Source organism: Hyperolius riggenbachi, chromosome 4 (genome assembly GCF_040937935.1).
Source record: "Hyperolius riggenbachi isolate aHypRig1 chromosome 4, aHypRig1.pri, whole genome shotgun sequence".
Classification (NCBI taxonomy): Eukaryota; Metazoa; Chordata; class Amphibia; order Anura; family Hyperoliidae; genus Hyperolius; species Hyperolius riggenbachi.
In genome coordinates this window covers 455,252,548-455,269,671 of record NC_090649.1, presented here as the reverse complement: position 1 = coordinate 455,269,671, position 17,124 = coordinate 455,252,548, and the positions used below count along the sequence as shown (strand labels likewise).

At 46.4% G+C, this 17,124-nt stretch overlaps 1 protein-coding gene across 1 annotated transcript in view; it reads right to left on the bottom strand.

Annotated features, from left to right (window-relative positions):
- CLIP4 (CAP-Gly domain containing linker protein family member 4) overlaps positions 1 to 17,124 on the bottom strand; it is a 146,046-nt gene that overhangs the window by 34,437 nt on the left and 94,485 nt on the right. The window contains 1 exon segment of the mRNA XM_068232760.1: positions 7,654 to 7,788. Within this exon segment, the coding sequence (XP_068088861.1) occupies positions 7,654 to 7,788 (135 nt within the window).

Here is a 17,124-nt window from a genome sequence, read left to right as displayed (position 1 = left end):
AATTCCCGCAGGGCGACCGCTTTGTGCATATTTGCATGAGTATTGCCTCATGAATAGCCAATTAGGCCAGATTTGGAAAGCCAGACTTGCTAGGGTTAAACTTGGTGTTTGAGCATGCACACATTTTCTAATGGAAAGCCTAAAGGTGGGTACACACATCAGATAAAAGTCTTTGGAAAATGAAAGATCACAGACCAATGTTACCCCCTTCCATGTAGTATGAGAGCCATACCTACACAGTTTATTCTATTGAGCTGAACTCCCCATCAGATAAAATTTTTTGCTGCACACAAAGATGCTGTACACATGCAACAGATCAGTATCTGCAAAAGATCTGTTTCTGCAAAAAAAAAATCAGTTTCTGCAAAATGCATTCATAGTCTATGATATCTGCAGATCTCATGCTGGGCATACACGGTATGTTTTCTACCATGTAATCGAGCCGCTGATGGCTCGATTGATAATTTCCGACGTGTCCGATACCCCACCGGATCGATTCTGCGTACACAAAAAGAGAAAGAGGCCTTGCATATCCCTAAATAAAACTTTTGAGTTTATTTGAAAAAGTTAAAAGGCATACATGGCAGAGAGAGGTACAGGCAGGTAGGGAGGTCGACAGCCGTTTCGCGCCGTCACATACAGTGGCGCATCGTCAGGACTGTCCTGACGATGCGCCAATGTATGTGACGGCACGAAACGGCTGTCTACCTCCCCACCTGCCTGTACCTCTCTCTGCCATGCATTTGGAATAGTAATGTATGCCTTTTAACTTTTTCAAATTAACTCAAAAGTTTTATTTAGGGATGTGCAAGGCCTCTTGCTCTTTTTGTGTACACTGGACTTCATGTTGTCTGGCTGATTGCACTCCCTCTGTGTTCTGATTTAGCCTCCTGTGCATGGTCACCTTTCTCTATTTGATTGATACTACCGGATCGATTCTGCGCTCGATACCGGCGGGCAGGACAAAAGAAGAAATGAGTGGAAAATAAGAAAGCGCTCGCAGGGACGAGCGGGAGCCAGCGGCTCGATTACACGGTAGAAAACGTACCATGTATGTCCAGCATAATACACACCTTGTGTGACGGACATTCATCTTCAGATCAGACAATCATCTGCAGATCCAAAGATCCATCCTGGTGGATCTGATCTGAGGATGATTGTCCATTAAACAAGGTGGGTATGATGATCTGCAGATATAGACTATGAATGCATTTTGCAGGAACGGATCTTTTACAGGAACTGATCTTTTGCAGATACTGATCTGTTGCATGTGTACAGCATCTTTGTGTGCATCATCTTGCAAAGATTTCTATCTGATGGGGAGTTCAGCTCCATAGAAAAGACTGTGTAGGTATGGCTCTCATACTACATGAAGGGGGTAAAATTGGTCTGTGATTTTCCAAAGACTTTTATCTGATGTGTGTACCCACCTTTATTCTTCTTGCTTCAAGGTTGAGGCACGTACTCTATTAGATAGATCGAAGATGCGGCGTATGCTACGACGGGGGTCGGCTAGTATACAATAATGAGGCTGATCGTCTAAACAGAATGACAAAGAAAACTGGAGTTAATATGGAGAAGTTAGGTTACCTTAGGGCACACCAGAAGTGAGAGGGATATGAAGGCTGACACATTTATTCCCTTTTAAACAATGCAGACCTGCCTGGCTGTCCTGCTGATCCAAGTTCGTTGCCACAATTGTTTGTTTCCATGAATTATGCTTGCAGATACGGTCTAATGGGTTGGAGAAAGACTGTTCGTTGGCGGAGATCCCTGATCCATCTGGCCTTAGGTGCTTTGCTTAAAGAGAAACCGTGACCAAGAATTGAACCTTATCCCAATCAGTAGCTGATGAAATCTTTTCCTTTTCTCAAACGGATCATCAGGGGGCTCTGTATGGCGGATATTGTGGTGAAGCCCCTCCCACAGGAAACTGAGGGCCATGGTCCTGGCAGTTCCCGGTCTGTGAACCTCATTGCATTGTGGGAAATAGCTGTTTACAGCCGTTTCCAACTGCCAAAAAAAGCAAGCATCATCTACTTCCACTGACATCACCTGCCAGCAGTAAAAATGTCACCATGAGATAAATGTCAGAATGTAAATCAGGGAGAGGGAAGATTTTTACAATGAGCAAACAAAATCATTTATACATACTTATTGTAAAAACGAAGCACTTTTTTATTACATTATTTTCACTGGAGTTCCTCTTTAAAATGATACCAGAGCCGAAAATAGTAGGAAAAATGGGAGGAGCAGACAGGCCAGGGGAATCTGTGCTGACGTCCACTACTCACCACCCTCCAACCCTGCCCCCGACCCCCATTCTCCTCTGCCCATGTCCTTTCTTACCTAAAGACTCCTGGGACCCTCATCCGGGTCCACGGGAGTTGGGATCACTGCGCCCGCTTGGCCTGGCTGAATGCACGTGACCGCGAGTGTTTTGGCACATGACAAATCGTAATGTTATGCGCATACACAGAGTACTCCTGGCCACAGACAAGCTGGAAAATGCATGCAGCCGGGACAGCGCAGGTGCAGTGATACCGACACCCTGCGACCCGGAAGAGGCTGCCAGGGGTCTTTAGGTAAGAAAGGAGGGGGGCAGAGGAGAACTGGGGTAGTAGGAGGCATCAGCATAGCTTCCCCCACTCCCGTTTCTCCTTCTTTCGGCTTCAGTATCATTTAAAGCACACCTGAACGGAGTAGGATATGGAGGCTGCCATATTTATTTCCTGGCTGTCCTGCTGATCCCCTGCCTAATACTTTTACCTATTACCCCTGAACAAGCATGCAGATCAGAGGTTTCTGACTGAAGTCTAACAGGATTAGCTGCATGCTTGTTTCTGGTGTGATTAAGACACTACTGCAGCCAAATAGATCTGCCAGGAAACCGGTAGTTTAAAAGGAAATAAATATGGCAGCCTCTATATACTTCTTGCTAAATGTTCCCTTTAAGAGTTCATAACTTTCACTGATAACTAAGTACAGGGATGGTGGGGAAAATAAACACAAAAAAAGCCGTAGTTAAAAAATTGAGTAGTAAAGTTAAAGATTTTTTTCTGGTCAGACGATAAGAATGTTAAGCTTAGATTTTTGGCTTTTTTTTTAAGACTCTGGGATGCCAGGATTATAGATCCGATTGTTTATCTCCTAATTTTGTTTCGATTTCAGGTCTGCTTTAAATAAAACTAAGCATCTGACTAATTATTCTGGACAACTCGGCGTACTTTTTACATTCGTTTTTTTGTGTACAGTTTTATATAACATACCCCCACCTGGTTTGTTGCCCATTTACCCTCAAGTAGCAACCACACTCGCTAATTCACTAAGAGGTGACAGAGAGCTTAAAGGAATTGGACTGCATGCAAGAGTAACTCCAAGGTGTGAGGAACATGTGAAGAGACAGGAAGTCAGTGCAGCGCCACAGACCCCCAATCACCGCTCCTATAACATGTTCAATGGGAGATGGAGAAGATCAATATTTAATTCACTTATTGTTATTTCATTAAGGGGACGACACAGACGGGTTCATTAGACAGAGAAGGCAAAAAGCTCTGAATAAGTCATAAATAAGCAGTCTTATCAAGGTCTGATATAATGCCCCCTGAATCAAAGGGTCCCTTTAGCCTACATTATTTATTGCCATTTTCCAATTAATCTTCAGATCACAAAAAGGGTTATTCAAAGTTTACTAGCATCATCAAAGATACAAAACATGCGAGGTCCTTCACACAGGTTTAGAGATGGCCCTAACCTCCGATTTTCAGTTTGCGAACCCCCGCGAAGGTTCGGTTCGCGCAAACTTTCGCAAACCGCAATAGACTTCAATGGGGAGGCGAACTTTGAAAACTAGAAAAAATGATGCTAGCCACAAAAGTGATGGACAAGATGTTTTAAGGGGACTAACACCTGGAGGGGGGAATGGCAGAGTGGGATAGATGCCAAAAGTCCCGGGGAAAAATCTGGATTGGACGCAAAGCAGCATTTTAAGGGCAGAAATCACATTGAATGCTAATTTGCAGGTCTAAAGCGCTTTAAAACATCTTGCATGTGTATACATCAATCAGGGAGTGTAATTAGTGTACTGCTTCACACTGACACACCAAACTCACTGTGTAACGCACCGCAACACAGCTGTTTGCGTAGTGACTGCCGTGCTGGACTGGTTACGCACCATGGCGAGATTGCTCTTCCTCACTCAGTGATGTCAGGTAATGTCTGTCTGCCTTATCAACTTTCGATGGTTCTTTCGCTACCATTGTTAAAGCTTACATCTATTTTTTTTAAATTACTTTTTCTGCTGGCTGTTCACTGCCTGTAACGAGAATCTGTTATAGAGGGCAAGTCTGCCATTGCGAGTGACCACGTGTAATGGCTGGGGAATCAGGGTTCGATTCCGGCCCGGAGTGGGAGAATGAGAACTGGCTACCACCACCGCACATCCAAGGCACGCTGTGGGCAAAGGAGCAGGACCGGCTACCACACACATCCAAGGAAGGCAGCAGGTATGGCATGCACGTCCCGAGGTAGTGACCAAAAATAACAATACAGGAGGACTTGAGGCCCTGCTGTAGATGACACTGATAGACTATTACCTGTAACGAGAATCTTTTATGGAGGGCAAGTCTGCCATAGCGAGTGACCACGGGTAATGGCTAATACAATGTGCAGTCACACAGGTGCCGTTAACAGGTATGCATGGAGTGGTATATCACACTGCGTGCACTCACGTAGGTAGGTGGGTGCACTGAACACAACAGGTAGGTATATGCAGTACTGGGTATTACAATGTGCACCTGTCACACACACAGGTAGTCACTGAATGTGCTGGGCCTGGCTGGCACTGGCACACACACAGTATGAATTAGCAAGGCTGTCTATGCAACACATGAAAAAAAAAAAAAAAAAAAAAAAAGAAGATTACAAGAACAAGATCAGCTCTCAAAAGAGCTGTTGTGGGGTGCTATTTTAGCAATAAGAAATCATCAGCAAGGAGCAAGCTAACAAGCCTACAAGAGCCTAAAGGTGCGTACAGACGTCAGATAAAAGTCTTTGGAAAATGAAAGATCACAGACCAATTTTACCCTCTTTCATGTAGTATGAGAGCCATACTCTACACAGTCTATTCTATGGAGCTGAACTGCCCAGATAAAAATCTTTGCAAGATGCTGCACACAAAGATGCTGTACACATTCAACAGATCAGTATCTGCAAAAGATCTGTTCCTGCAAAAGATCCATTCCTGCAAAATGCATAGTCTATGATATCTGCAGATCCCATACTCACCTTGTTTAATGGACATTCATCTGCAGATCAGACAATTATCTGCCGATCTGAAGATCCAACCTGGTGGATCTGATCTACAGATAATTGTCCGTTAAACAAGGTGTGTATGAGATCTGCAGATATCATAGACTATGAATGCGTTTTGCAGGAATGGATCTTTTGCAGGAACAGATCTTTTGCAGATACTGATCTGTTGCATGTGTACAGCGGTCTTTGTGTGCAGCATCTTGCAAAGATTTTTATCTGATGGGGAGTTCAGCTCCATAGAATAGACTGTGTAGGTTTGGCTCTCATACTACATGAAAGGGGGTAAAATTGGTCTGTGATCTTTCATTTTCCAAAGACTTATCTGACGTGTGTACCCACCTTAACTGATCTTTCCCTATGAGAGAGTCTACAGCAGCTGTCCCTTCTCTAATTAGTGCAGGCACACGAGTGAGTGTAATGACCTGCCTTTTATAAGGGGGGAGTGGCTCCAGGAGGGAGTGTAGCCTAATTGGCTACAATGTGCCTGCTGACTGATGTAGAGGGTCAAAGTTGACCCTAATAGTGCATTATGGGGGCGAATCGAACTTCCGGAAAAGTTCGCCTTAGATGGCGAACGCGAACCACCGGAAGTTCGCCGGCAAACCGTTCGGGCCAGCTCTACACAGGTTATGAAAGTGTGACTGAGCTTACAAAGTTCAATATATAGGGCTCCGCAGAGACTAGTGTGTGGGCGTGGCTACAGCTTCACCACTTCTCCCTGCACCAGGAAGTACTTCCACTACAAAGGCGTGGTACAACTCCCTGCAGACTCCGGAGCTAGGCTGCACAAAGTTTAGCATTAGCGGGCAGTGTGTCAGACCCTGCCACAAGTTTATTTTATGGAGCACTACTTAAAAGAAACCTGAGGTATGAGACCTATGGAAGTTGCCATTTTTATTACCTTTTAAACAATACCAGGTGCCTGGCAGATCTGCTGAGGTTTCTGGTCAATAGTGTCTGAATCGCATACCTGAAACAAGCATGCATTTGATCTGCATGCTTGTTCAGGGTATATGGCTCAAAGTATTAAAGGCAGAGGATCAGCAGGACAGCCAGCCAATGTGCATTATTTAAAGATGAACTGTAGTGAAAAGAATAAAATTGCTTATTTTTTACAATACTAATTTAGAAATGATTTAGTCAGCGTTTGCCCATTGTAAAATCTTTCCTCTCCTTGACTCACACTTTGAAATTGATCACTGGTAGAGACATTTTTAGTTCTGCCAGGTGATCTGCACGGAATGTTCATTACTAAGAGTTCTATGCACGGGATAGAATTGCTTGCTTGGCAGATGGAAAAAGCGGTTATTTCTCACAATGCAACGAGGTTTACAGACAACAAACTGTCAGGACCATAGTAATGACATCACACTGTGGGAGGGGTTACACCACAATATCAGCCACACAGACCCCATCCCCCCAATGAGGTTTTTGAAAAAAGGTAAATCTTTCTCATGTAACAGGGGGTATCAGCTACTGAGTGGGATGAAGTTCAATCTTTTGTTAAAGATCCTCTTTAAAAAGAAATAAACATGTCGCCCTCCATATCCCTTTCACTTTGGTTTGCCTTTAAAGGACAGCTGAACTCAGAGGGATATGAAGGCTGCCATAATCATTTCCTTTTTTGCAGATTGCCTGGCTGTTCTGCTTATTATTTGCCTCTAATACTTTAAGCCATTGACCCTGAACAAGCATGCAGATCAGAGGTTTCTGACTGAAGTCTGACTGGATAACCACATGATTGTTTTAGGGGTGTGATTCACACACTAGTGATGAATAAAGGATCAGCAGGCTGCCAGGTAACTATGTATTGTTTAAAATGAAGTTAAAATGGATCCGAGATGAACTTTTACACATTGCATAATTGTGTTCCTTTCCTATTATTTATAGGGCATTCCTCAAGCCAAATACTTTTTTGTTTTCATACTCTAATTCCATATAAACTAAACAAGCCACGCCCACAGGTTTTCAGAGAGCCAAGGCACTTTCAGACAGTAGCAAGGGCTCATGGGAGCTCAGTCTGGGCAGGAGGAGGGGGAGGTATTACTAGCCAGAGATTTCAGAGGCAGAGGGGGAGGGGGGAGGAGGAGGGGGTATTAGGTTTTTTGCTCAAGATGCAGATAAGCCTGCCTCTGTGTAATGTTTACAAACAACACGGCTGCTATCATTGTATCACAGGAAGAAATGATCATATTCTATTAAAGCTGTTTGCAGCTAGATTTTATATAGACAAGTTACTTGTTATAGTTTTTCATCTGGGATCCGCTTTAAAATGGCAGCTTCTATATACCTCTCACTTCAGATGTCCATTAAAAAAACGTATTACATCATCTGGCATACCTGGAGCAAAGCTCGTTTTTCCATAAAACCGCACAGTGCCAACTCTCTGGCCAACCACAAGAACGCGGTCACCTGGCTGGAATTCAGGCTGCTCTGAAGGGGGGCATCCTGTAGGCGATGCTGGTTTCTGTGCAACTGCAATGACAAGAAAAGATCAATCAGAACCCAGCCTGAATCATTACCACCATTTATTAATGCTGATAGCACGTCACAGTCTGTCCTGCGGAAAGCAATGAGGAGGAGCCAAATGCACCAGCCAATCTGAAGCATTGCTAGGTCAGTTTCAGCTCATCTTTGCTTGATTGAGGGTCCTACAAGTTGGATCTTTGCAGTGAAGATGTAAACTAGGAAAGTCAAATGAATTTGTGGTGATGCAGAAAAAAAATCCATTGCAGCAAAGACCGCCAAGTGATCAATTTAAAAGTGAAAAGCCAAGGTTAATGTCCAACGACAGAACTTAAAAGTTTCAACTTTTTGAAACAAAAAGTAGCCAAAACTGAGAATAATTTTGTCTTCCTGTAAACCACTTCTAAGTTTCAGCAGTGACCATATCGCAAAGCATCAGGATCCTACAGAGTCTCCATTGGCTGTGCTATCCAGACACTCCAGTTATCCTTCATATACAGGTAAGGGGATGGATGGGGAGGATTTACAGTCCAGCCGTCCCCTTTCTTAGACCAGCCGTGACTTTTCTTAGAAAATATTGTGGAAGAGTGAGCCCCACCCTCTTTTACAAAAGAAGGGTAAGTGGCAGCATGGCTATACAACCACCTACAAGTAGGTATTACAGAAGGGGATAGAGCCCCCTCCCCCCCCCAAAAAAAAAAACATAAATACAAGCCACTGGTCATGTAACCCATAGATTGAAATGTGTCACTAATATAAGGCCTCATTCACACTGGAGCACTTTACTAGCGATTTCTGCTTGTCTGTAAAGTCTGTAAGTGGAACTTTAAAGTAAAGGAGCTCATACACTGGTCGCTTTCAGCATCTGCACTACCTTAGGCTACTTCTCTTTATCCCAAGACCAAACTGCACTCCTACTAGGTATCCTAAAACACACTGCCTCTATATATTTGTTGTATACTACCCCTCCTCTTGTTTCCCCCCATTCCCTTTAGATTGTAAGCCCGCAAGGGCAGGGCTCTCTCCCTCTTTTGTGTCTTGGAAATCATTATACATTTTATCATGTTACTTTTATCACTGTCATTATCACTTCTATATTTTGCATTTTGTATCATTTTTTGTATTTTGTCACTCATTATGTATCTTGTATATTGGTGTACACCATTGTCTGTATTATGTACCCCATGTGTGTTTCTTACTTTGTACAGCGCCACGGAATATGTTGGCGCTTTTTAAATCAACAATAACAACAACGGCCCAATAAGGCATTTCGAGCGCTTTCCAATGGATTTCATCCCGAAATCTATTGGAAATCTGTTCCTAGTGTGTGGCACACATCAGATAGATTCCGGTCAGATTCGACCTGACAGGCATCTGACAGAAATCAGATGGTCTAATCTGCTGCAATTCTATAAGTGTATGGCCACTTTTAAAGTTTTAATTTGTGTGTCCCTCAGGTAGCGTGACTGGAAAAAATACAGTGCGGAGAGTGTTATTAAGAATTAGATGCACTGTGAAAGCCTTATGTGAAGGATGTGCGGAAAGTACACATGTGGTTTAAAGATGCATCAATCATACACTCACTCAAAGAGGTCTTTCGGCTGAAGCACCACTTAGAAAGCTTAAAAAAAAACTCAAGAACTGTGCTTTTCAGAAGAATAATGAACTTTCTCCTGGGTTCAACTACATTAAGTACTTATGTGGATAGAATCCAGGACTGGATAGCAAATTACACAACTTCTAACAATGTAAGAATGAGAAGAGTCTAGAAACACACTCAAGCTACTTCGTGACCCACATTAACACCACGTACCAGCTCAGACCATAGCTGACCCACTATAACACCAAGTGCCAGCACAGACCATACCTGACCCACATTAACACCACGTACCAGCACAGACCATAGCTGACCCACTATCACACCAAGTGCCAGCACAGACCATAGCTGATCCACTATAACACCAAGTGCCAGCACAGACCATAGCTGACCCACTATAACACCACGTACCAGCACAGACCATAGCTGACCCACTATAACACCAAGGGCCAGCACAGCCCATAGCTGATCCACTATAACACCAAGCGCCAGCACAGACCATAGCTGATCCACTATAACACCACATACCAGCACAGACCATAGCTGACCCACAATAACACCAAGTGCCAGCACAGACCATAGCTGACCCACTATAACACCAAGTGCCAGCACAGACCATAGCTGATCCACTATAACACCAAGTGCCAGCACAGACCATAGCCTATCTACTATAACACCAAGCACCAGCACAGACCATAGTTGACCCACTATAACACCACATACCAGCACAGACAATGGCTGATTCACTATAACACCAAGTGCCAGCACAGACCATAGCTGACCCACTATAACACCACATACCAGCACAGACCATGGCTAACCCACTATAACACCATGTACCAGCACAGACAATGGCTGATCCACTAGAACACCAAGTGCCAGCACAGACCATAGCTGATCCACTATAACACCACATACCAGCACAGACAATGGCTGATCCACTATAACACAAGTGCCAGCACAGACCATAGCTAACCCACTATAACACCAAGTGCCAGTACAGACCATAGCTGACCCACTATAACACCAAGTGCCAGCACAGACCATAGCTAACCCACTATAACACCAAGTGCCAGCACAGACCACAGCTGACTCACTATAACACCAAGTGCCAGCACAGACCATAGCTGACCCACTATAACACCAAGTGCCAGCACAGACCATAGCTGACCCACTATAACACCAAGTGCCAGCACAGACCATAGCTGACCCACTATAACACCAAGTGCCAGCACAGACCATAGCTGACCCACTATAACACCAAGTGCCAGCACAGACCATAGCTGACCCACTATAACACCAAGTGCCAGCACAGACCATAGCTGACCCACTATAACACCAAGTGCCAGCACAGACCATAGCTGACCCACTATAACACCAAGTGCCAGCACAGACCATAGCTGACCCACTATAACACCAAGTGCCAGCACAGACCATAGCTGACCCACTATAACACCAAGTGCCAGCACAGACCATAGCTGATCCACTATAACACCAAGTGCCAGCACAGACCATAGCTGATCCACTATAACACCAAGTGCCAGCACAGACCATAGCTGACCCACTATAACACCAAGTGCCAGCACAGACCATAGCTGACCCACTATAACACCACGTACCAGCACAGACCATGGCTAACCCACTATAACACCAAGTGCCAGCACAGACCATAGCTGACCCACTATAACACCAAGTGCCAGCACAGACCATAGCTGATCCACTATAACACCAAGTGCCAGCACAGACCATAGCTGACCCACTATAACACCACGTACCAGCACAGACCATGGCTAACCCACTATAACACCAAGTGCCAGCACAGACCATAGCTGACCCACTATAACACCAAGTGCCAGCACAGACCATAGCTGACCCACTATAACACCAAGTGCCAGCACAGACCATAGCTGACTCACTATAACACCAAGTGCCAGCACAGACCATAGCTGATCCACTATAACACCAAGTGCCAGCACAGCCCATAGCTGACCCACTATAACACCACGTACCAGCACAGACCATGGCTGACTCACTTGGTGCAGTTCTACACTGCAATCATCGAATCCACCATAACATCATCTATGACTGTATGGTTCGGCTCCTGCACAGCATTAGAAAAGGGGAGGCTGCAGCACAACATCCGATCAGCGGAAAGGATAAATTGGCTGTAGCTTACCTTCCCTGCAGGATCTTTACACTAGCAGGTGCAGAAAGAGAGCAACCAAAATTGCCTCTGACCCCTCAGCACCCAGCCAGCACAGACCATAGCTGACTCACTATAACACCAAGTGCCAGCACAGACCATGGCTAACCCACTATAACACCACATACCAGCACAGACCATGGCTAACCCACTATAACACCACATACAAGCACAGGCCATGGCTAACCCACTATAACACCACATACCAGCACAGACCATGGCTGAGCCACTATAACACCAAGTGCCAGCACAGACCATAGCTGACTCACTATAACACCACATACCAGCACAGACCATGGCTGAGCCACTATAACACCAAGTGCCAGCACAGACCATAGCTGACCCACTATAACACCAAGTGCCAGCACAGACCATAGCTGATCCACTATAACACCACATACCAGCACAGACCATGGCTGAGCCACTATAACACCAAGTGCCAGCACAGACCATAGCTGACTCACTATAACACCACATACCAGCACAGACCATGGCTGAGCCACTATAACACCAAGTGCCAGCACAGACCATAGCTGACCCACTATAACACCAAGTGCCAGCACAGACCATAGCTGATCCACTATAACACCAAGTGCCAGCACAGACCATAGCTGACCCACTATAACACCAAGTACCAGCACAGACCATAGCTGATCCACTATAACACAAAGTGCCAGCACAGACCATAGCTGACCCACTATAACACCACGTACCAGCACAGACCATAGCTGACCTACTATAACACCAAGTGCCAGCACAGCCAATAGCTGATCCACTATAACACCAAGTGCCAGCACAGCCCATAGCTGATCCACTATAACACCAAGTGCCAGCACAGCCCATAGCTGACCCACTATAACACCAAGTGCCAGCACAGCCCATAGCTGACCCACTATAACACCAAGTGCCAGCACAGACCATAGCTGACCCACTATAACACCACGTACCAGCACAGACAATGGCTGATTCACTATAACACCACGTACCAGCACAGACAATGGCTGATCCACTATAACACCAAGTACCAGCACAGACCATAGCTGACCCACTATAACACCAAGTGCCAGCACAGACCATAGCTAACCCACTATAACACCACGTACCAGCACAGACCATAGCTGACCCACTATAACACCACGTACCAGCACAGACCATAGCTGATCCACTATAACACCAAGTGCCAGCACAGACCATAGCTGATCCACTATAACACCAAGTGCCAGCACAGACCATAGCTGATCCACTATAACACCAAGTGCCAGCACAGACCATAGCTGACCCATTATAACACCAAGTGCCAGCACAGACCATAGCTGACGCATTATAACACCACATACCAGCACAGACCATGGCTAACCCACTATAACACCACGTACCAGCACAGACCATGGCTAACTCACTATAACACCACATACCAGCACAGACAATGGCTGATCCACTATAACACCAAGTGCCAGCACAGCCCATAGCTGATCCACTATAACACCAAGTGCCAGCACAGACCATGGCTGACCCACTATAACACCAAGTGCCAGCACAGACCACAGCTGATCCACTAGAACACCAAGTGCCAGCACAGACCATGGCTGACCCACTAGAACACCAAGTGCCAGCACAGCCCATAGCTAATCCACTATAATACCACGTACCAGCACAGACCATAGCTGACCCACTATAACACCAAGTGCCAGCACAGACCATAGCTGACCCACTATAACACCAAGTGCCAGCACAGACCATAGCTGACCCACTATAACACCAAGTGCCAGCACAGACCATAGCTGACCCACTATAACACCAAGTGCCAGCACAGCCCATAGCTGACCCACTATAACACCAAGTGCCAGCACAGCCCATAGCTAATCCACTATAACACAAGTGCCAGCACAGACCATAGCTGACCCACTATAACACCAAGTGCCAGCACAGATCATAGCTGACCCACTATAACACCACGTACCAGCACAGACCATAGCTGACTCACTATAACACCACGTACCAGCACAGACCATAGCTGACCCACTATAACACCAAGTACCAGCACAGACCATAGCTGACCCACTATAACACCAAGTGCCAGCTAGACCATAGCTGACCCACTAAAACACCAAGTGCCAGCACAGACCATAGCTGACCCACTATAACACCACATACCAGCACAGACCATAGCTGACTCACTATAACACCACGTACCAGCACAGACCATAGCTGACCCACTGTAACACCACGTACCAGCACAGACCATAGCTGACCCACTATAACACCAAGTGCCAGCACAGACCATAGCCTATCCACTATAACACCAAGTGCCAGCACAGACCATAGCTAACCCACTATAACACCAAGTGCAGCACAGACCATATCTGACCCACTATAACACCAAGTGCCAGCACAGACCATAGCTGACCCACTATAACACCAAGTGCCAGCACAGCCCATAGCTGATCCACTATAACACCAAGTGCCAGCACAGCCCATAGCTGACCCACTATAACACCAAGTGCCAGCACAGCCCATAGCTAACCCACTATAACACCAAGTGCCAGCACAGACCATAGCTGACCCACTATAACACCAAGTGCCAGCACAGCCCATAGCTGATCCACTATAACACCAAGTGCCAGCACAGACCATAGCTGACTCACTATAACACCAAGTGCCAGCACAGCCCATAGCTAACCCACTATAACACCAAGTGCCAGCACAGACCATAGCTGACCCACTATAATACCAAGTGCCAGCACAGACCATAGCTGACCCACTACAACACCACGTACCAGCACAGACCATAGCTGACTCACTATAACACCAAGTACCAGCACAGACCATAGCTGACCCACTATAACACCACGTACCAGCACAGACCATAGCTGACCCACTATAACACCACATACCAGCACAGACCATAGCTGATCCACTATAACACCAAGTGCCAGCACAGACCATAGCTGACCCACTATAACACCAACTGCCAGCACAGACCATAGCTGACCCACTAGAACACCAAGTGCCAGCACAGACCATAGCTGACTCACTATAACACCAAGTACCAGCACAGACCATAGCTGACCCACTATAACACCAAGTGCCAGCACAGACCATAGCTGATCCAATATAACACCACGTACCAGCACAGACCATAGCTGATCCACTATAACACCACGTACCAGCACAGACCATAGCTGACCCACTATAACACCAAGTGCCAGCACAGACCATAGCTGACCCACTATAACACCACGTACCAGCACAGACCATGGCTAACCCACTATAACACTAAGTGCCAGCACAGCCCATAGCTGACCCACTATAACACCAAGTGCCAGCACAGCCCATAGCTAACCCACTATAACACCAAGTGCCAGCACAGACCATAGCTGACCCACTATAACACCAAGTGCCAGCACAGCCCATAGCTGACCCACTATAACACCACGTACCAGCACAGACCATAGCTGACCCACTATAACACCAAGTGCCAGCACAGACCATAGCCTATCCACTATAACACCAAGTGCCAGCACAGACCATAGCTAACCCACTATAACACCACGTACCAGCACAGCCCATAGCTGACCCACTATCACACCAAGTGCCAGCACAGCCCATAGCTGACTCACTATAACACCAAGTGCCAGCACAGACCATAGCTGACCCACTATAACACCAAGTGCCAGCACAGACCATAGCTGACCCACTATAACACCAAGTGCCAGCACAGACCATAGCTGACCCACTATAACACCAAGTGCCAGCACAGACCATAGCTGACCCACTATAACACCAAGTGCCAGCACAGCCCATAGCTGACCCACTATAACACCAAGTGCCAGCACAGCCCATAGCTAACCCACTATAACACCAAGTGCCAGCACAGACCACAGCTGACCCACTATAACACCAAGTGCCAGCACAGATCATAGCTGACCCACTATAACACCACGTACCAGCACAGACCATAGCTGACTCACTATAACACCACATACCAGCACAGACCATAGCTGACCCACTATAACACCAAGTACCAGCACAGACCATAGCTGACCCACTATAACACCAAGTGCCAGCTAGACCATAGCTGACCCAGTATAACACCAAGTGCCAGCACAGACCATAGCTGACCCACTATAACACCAAGTGCCAGCTAGACCATAGCTGACCCACTATAACACCAAGTGCCAGCACAGACCATAGCTGACCCACTATAACACCACGTACCAGCACAGACCATAGCTGACTCACCATAACACCACGTACCAGCACAGACCATAGCTGACCCACTATAACACCACGTACCAGCACAGACCATAGCTGACCCACTATAACACCACGTACCAGCACAGACCATAGCTGACCCACTATAACACCACATACCAGCACAGACCATAGCTGATCCACTATAACACCAAGTGCCAGCACAGACCATAGCTGACCCACTATAACACCAACTGCCAGCACAGACCATAGCTGATCCACTATAACACCACGTACCAGCACAGACCATAGCTGATCCACTATAACACCACGTACCAGCACAGACCATAGCTGACCCACTATAACACCAAGTGCCAGCACAGACCATAGCTGACCCACTATAACACCACGTACCAGCACAGACCATGGCTAACCCACTATAACACCAAGTGCCAGCACAGCCCATAGCTGACCCACTATAACACCAAGTGCCAGCACAGCCCATAGCTAACCCACTATAACACCAAGTGCCAGCACAGACCATAGCTGACCCACTATAACACCAAGTGCCAGCACAGCCCATAGCTGACCCACTATAACACCACGTACCAGCACAGACCATAGCTGACCCACTATAACACCAAGTGCCAGCACAGACCATAGCCTATCCACTATAACACCAAGTGCCAGCACAGACCATAGCTAACCCACTATAACACCACGTACCAGCACAGCCCATAGCTGACCCACTATCACACCAAGTGCCAGCACAGCCCATAGCTGACCCACTATAACACCAAGTGCCAGCACAGCCCATAGCTAACCCACTATAACACCAAGTGCCAGCACAGACCATAGCTGACCCACTATAACACCAAGTGCCAGCACAGACCATAGCTGACCCACTATAACACCAAGTGCCAGCACAGCCCATAGCTGACCCACTATCACACCAAGTGCCAGCACAGACCATAGCTGACCCACTATAACACCAAGTGCCAGCACAGACCATAGCTGACCCACTATAACACCAAGTGCCAGCACAGACCATAGCTGACCCACTATAACACCAAGTGCCAGCACAGCCCATAGCTGACCCACTATAACACCAAGTGCCAGCACAGCCCATAGCTAACCCACTATAACACCAAGTGCCAGCACAGACCACAGCTGACCCACTATAACACCAAGTGCCAGCACAGATCATAGCTGACTCACTATAACACCACATACCAGCACAGACCATAGCTGACCCACTATAACACCAAGTACCAGCACAGACCATAGCTGACCCACTATAACACCAAGTGCCAGCTAGACCATAGCTGACCCACTATAACACCAAGTGCCA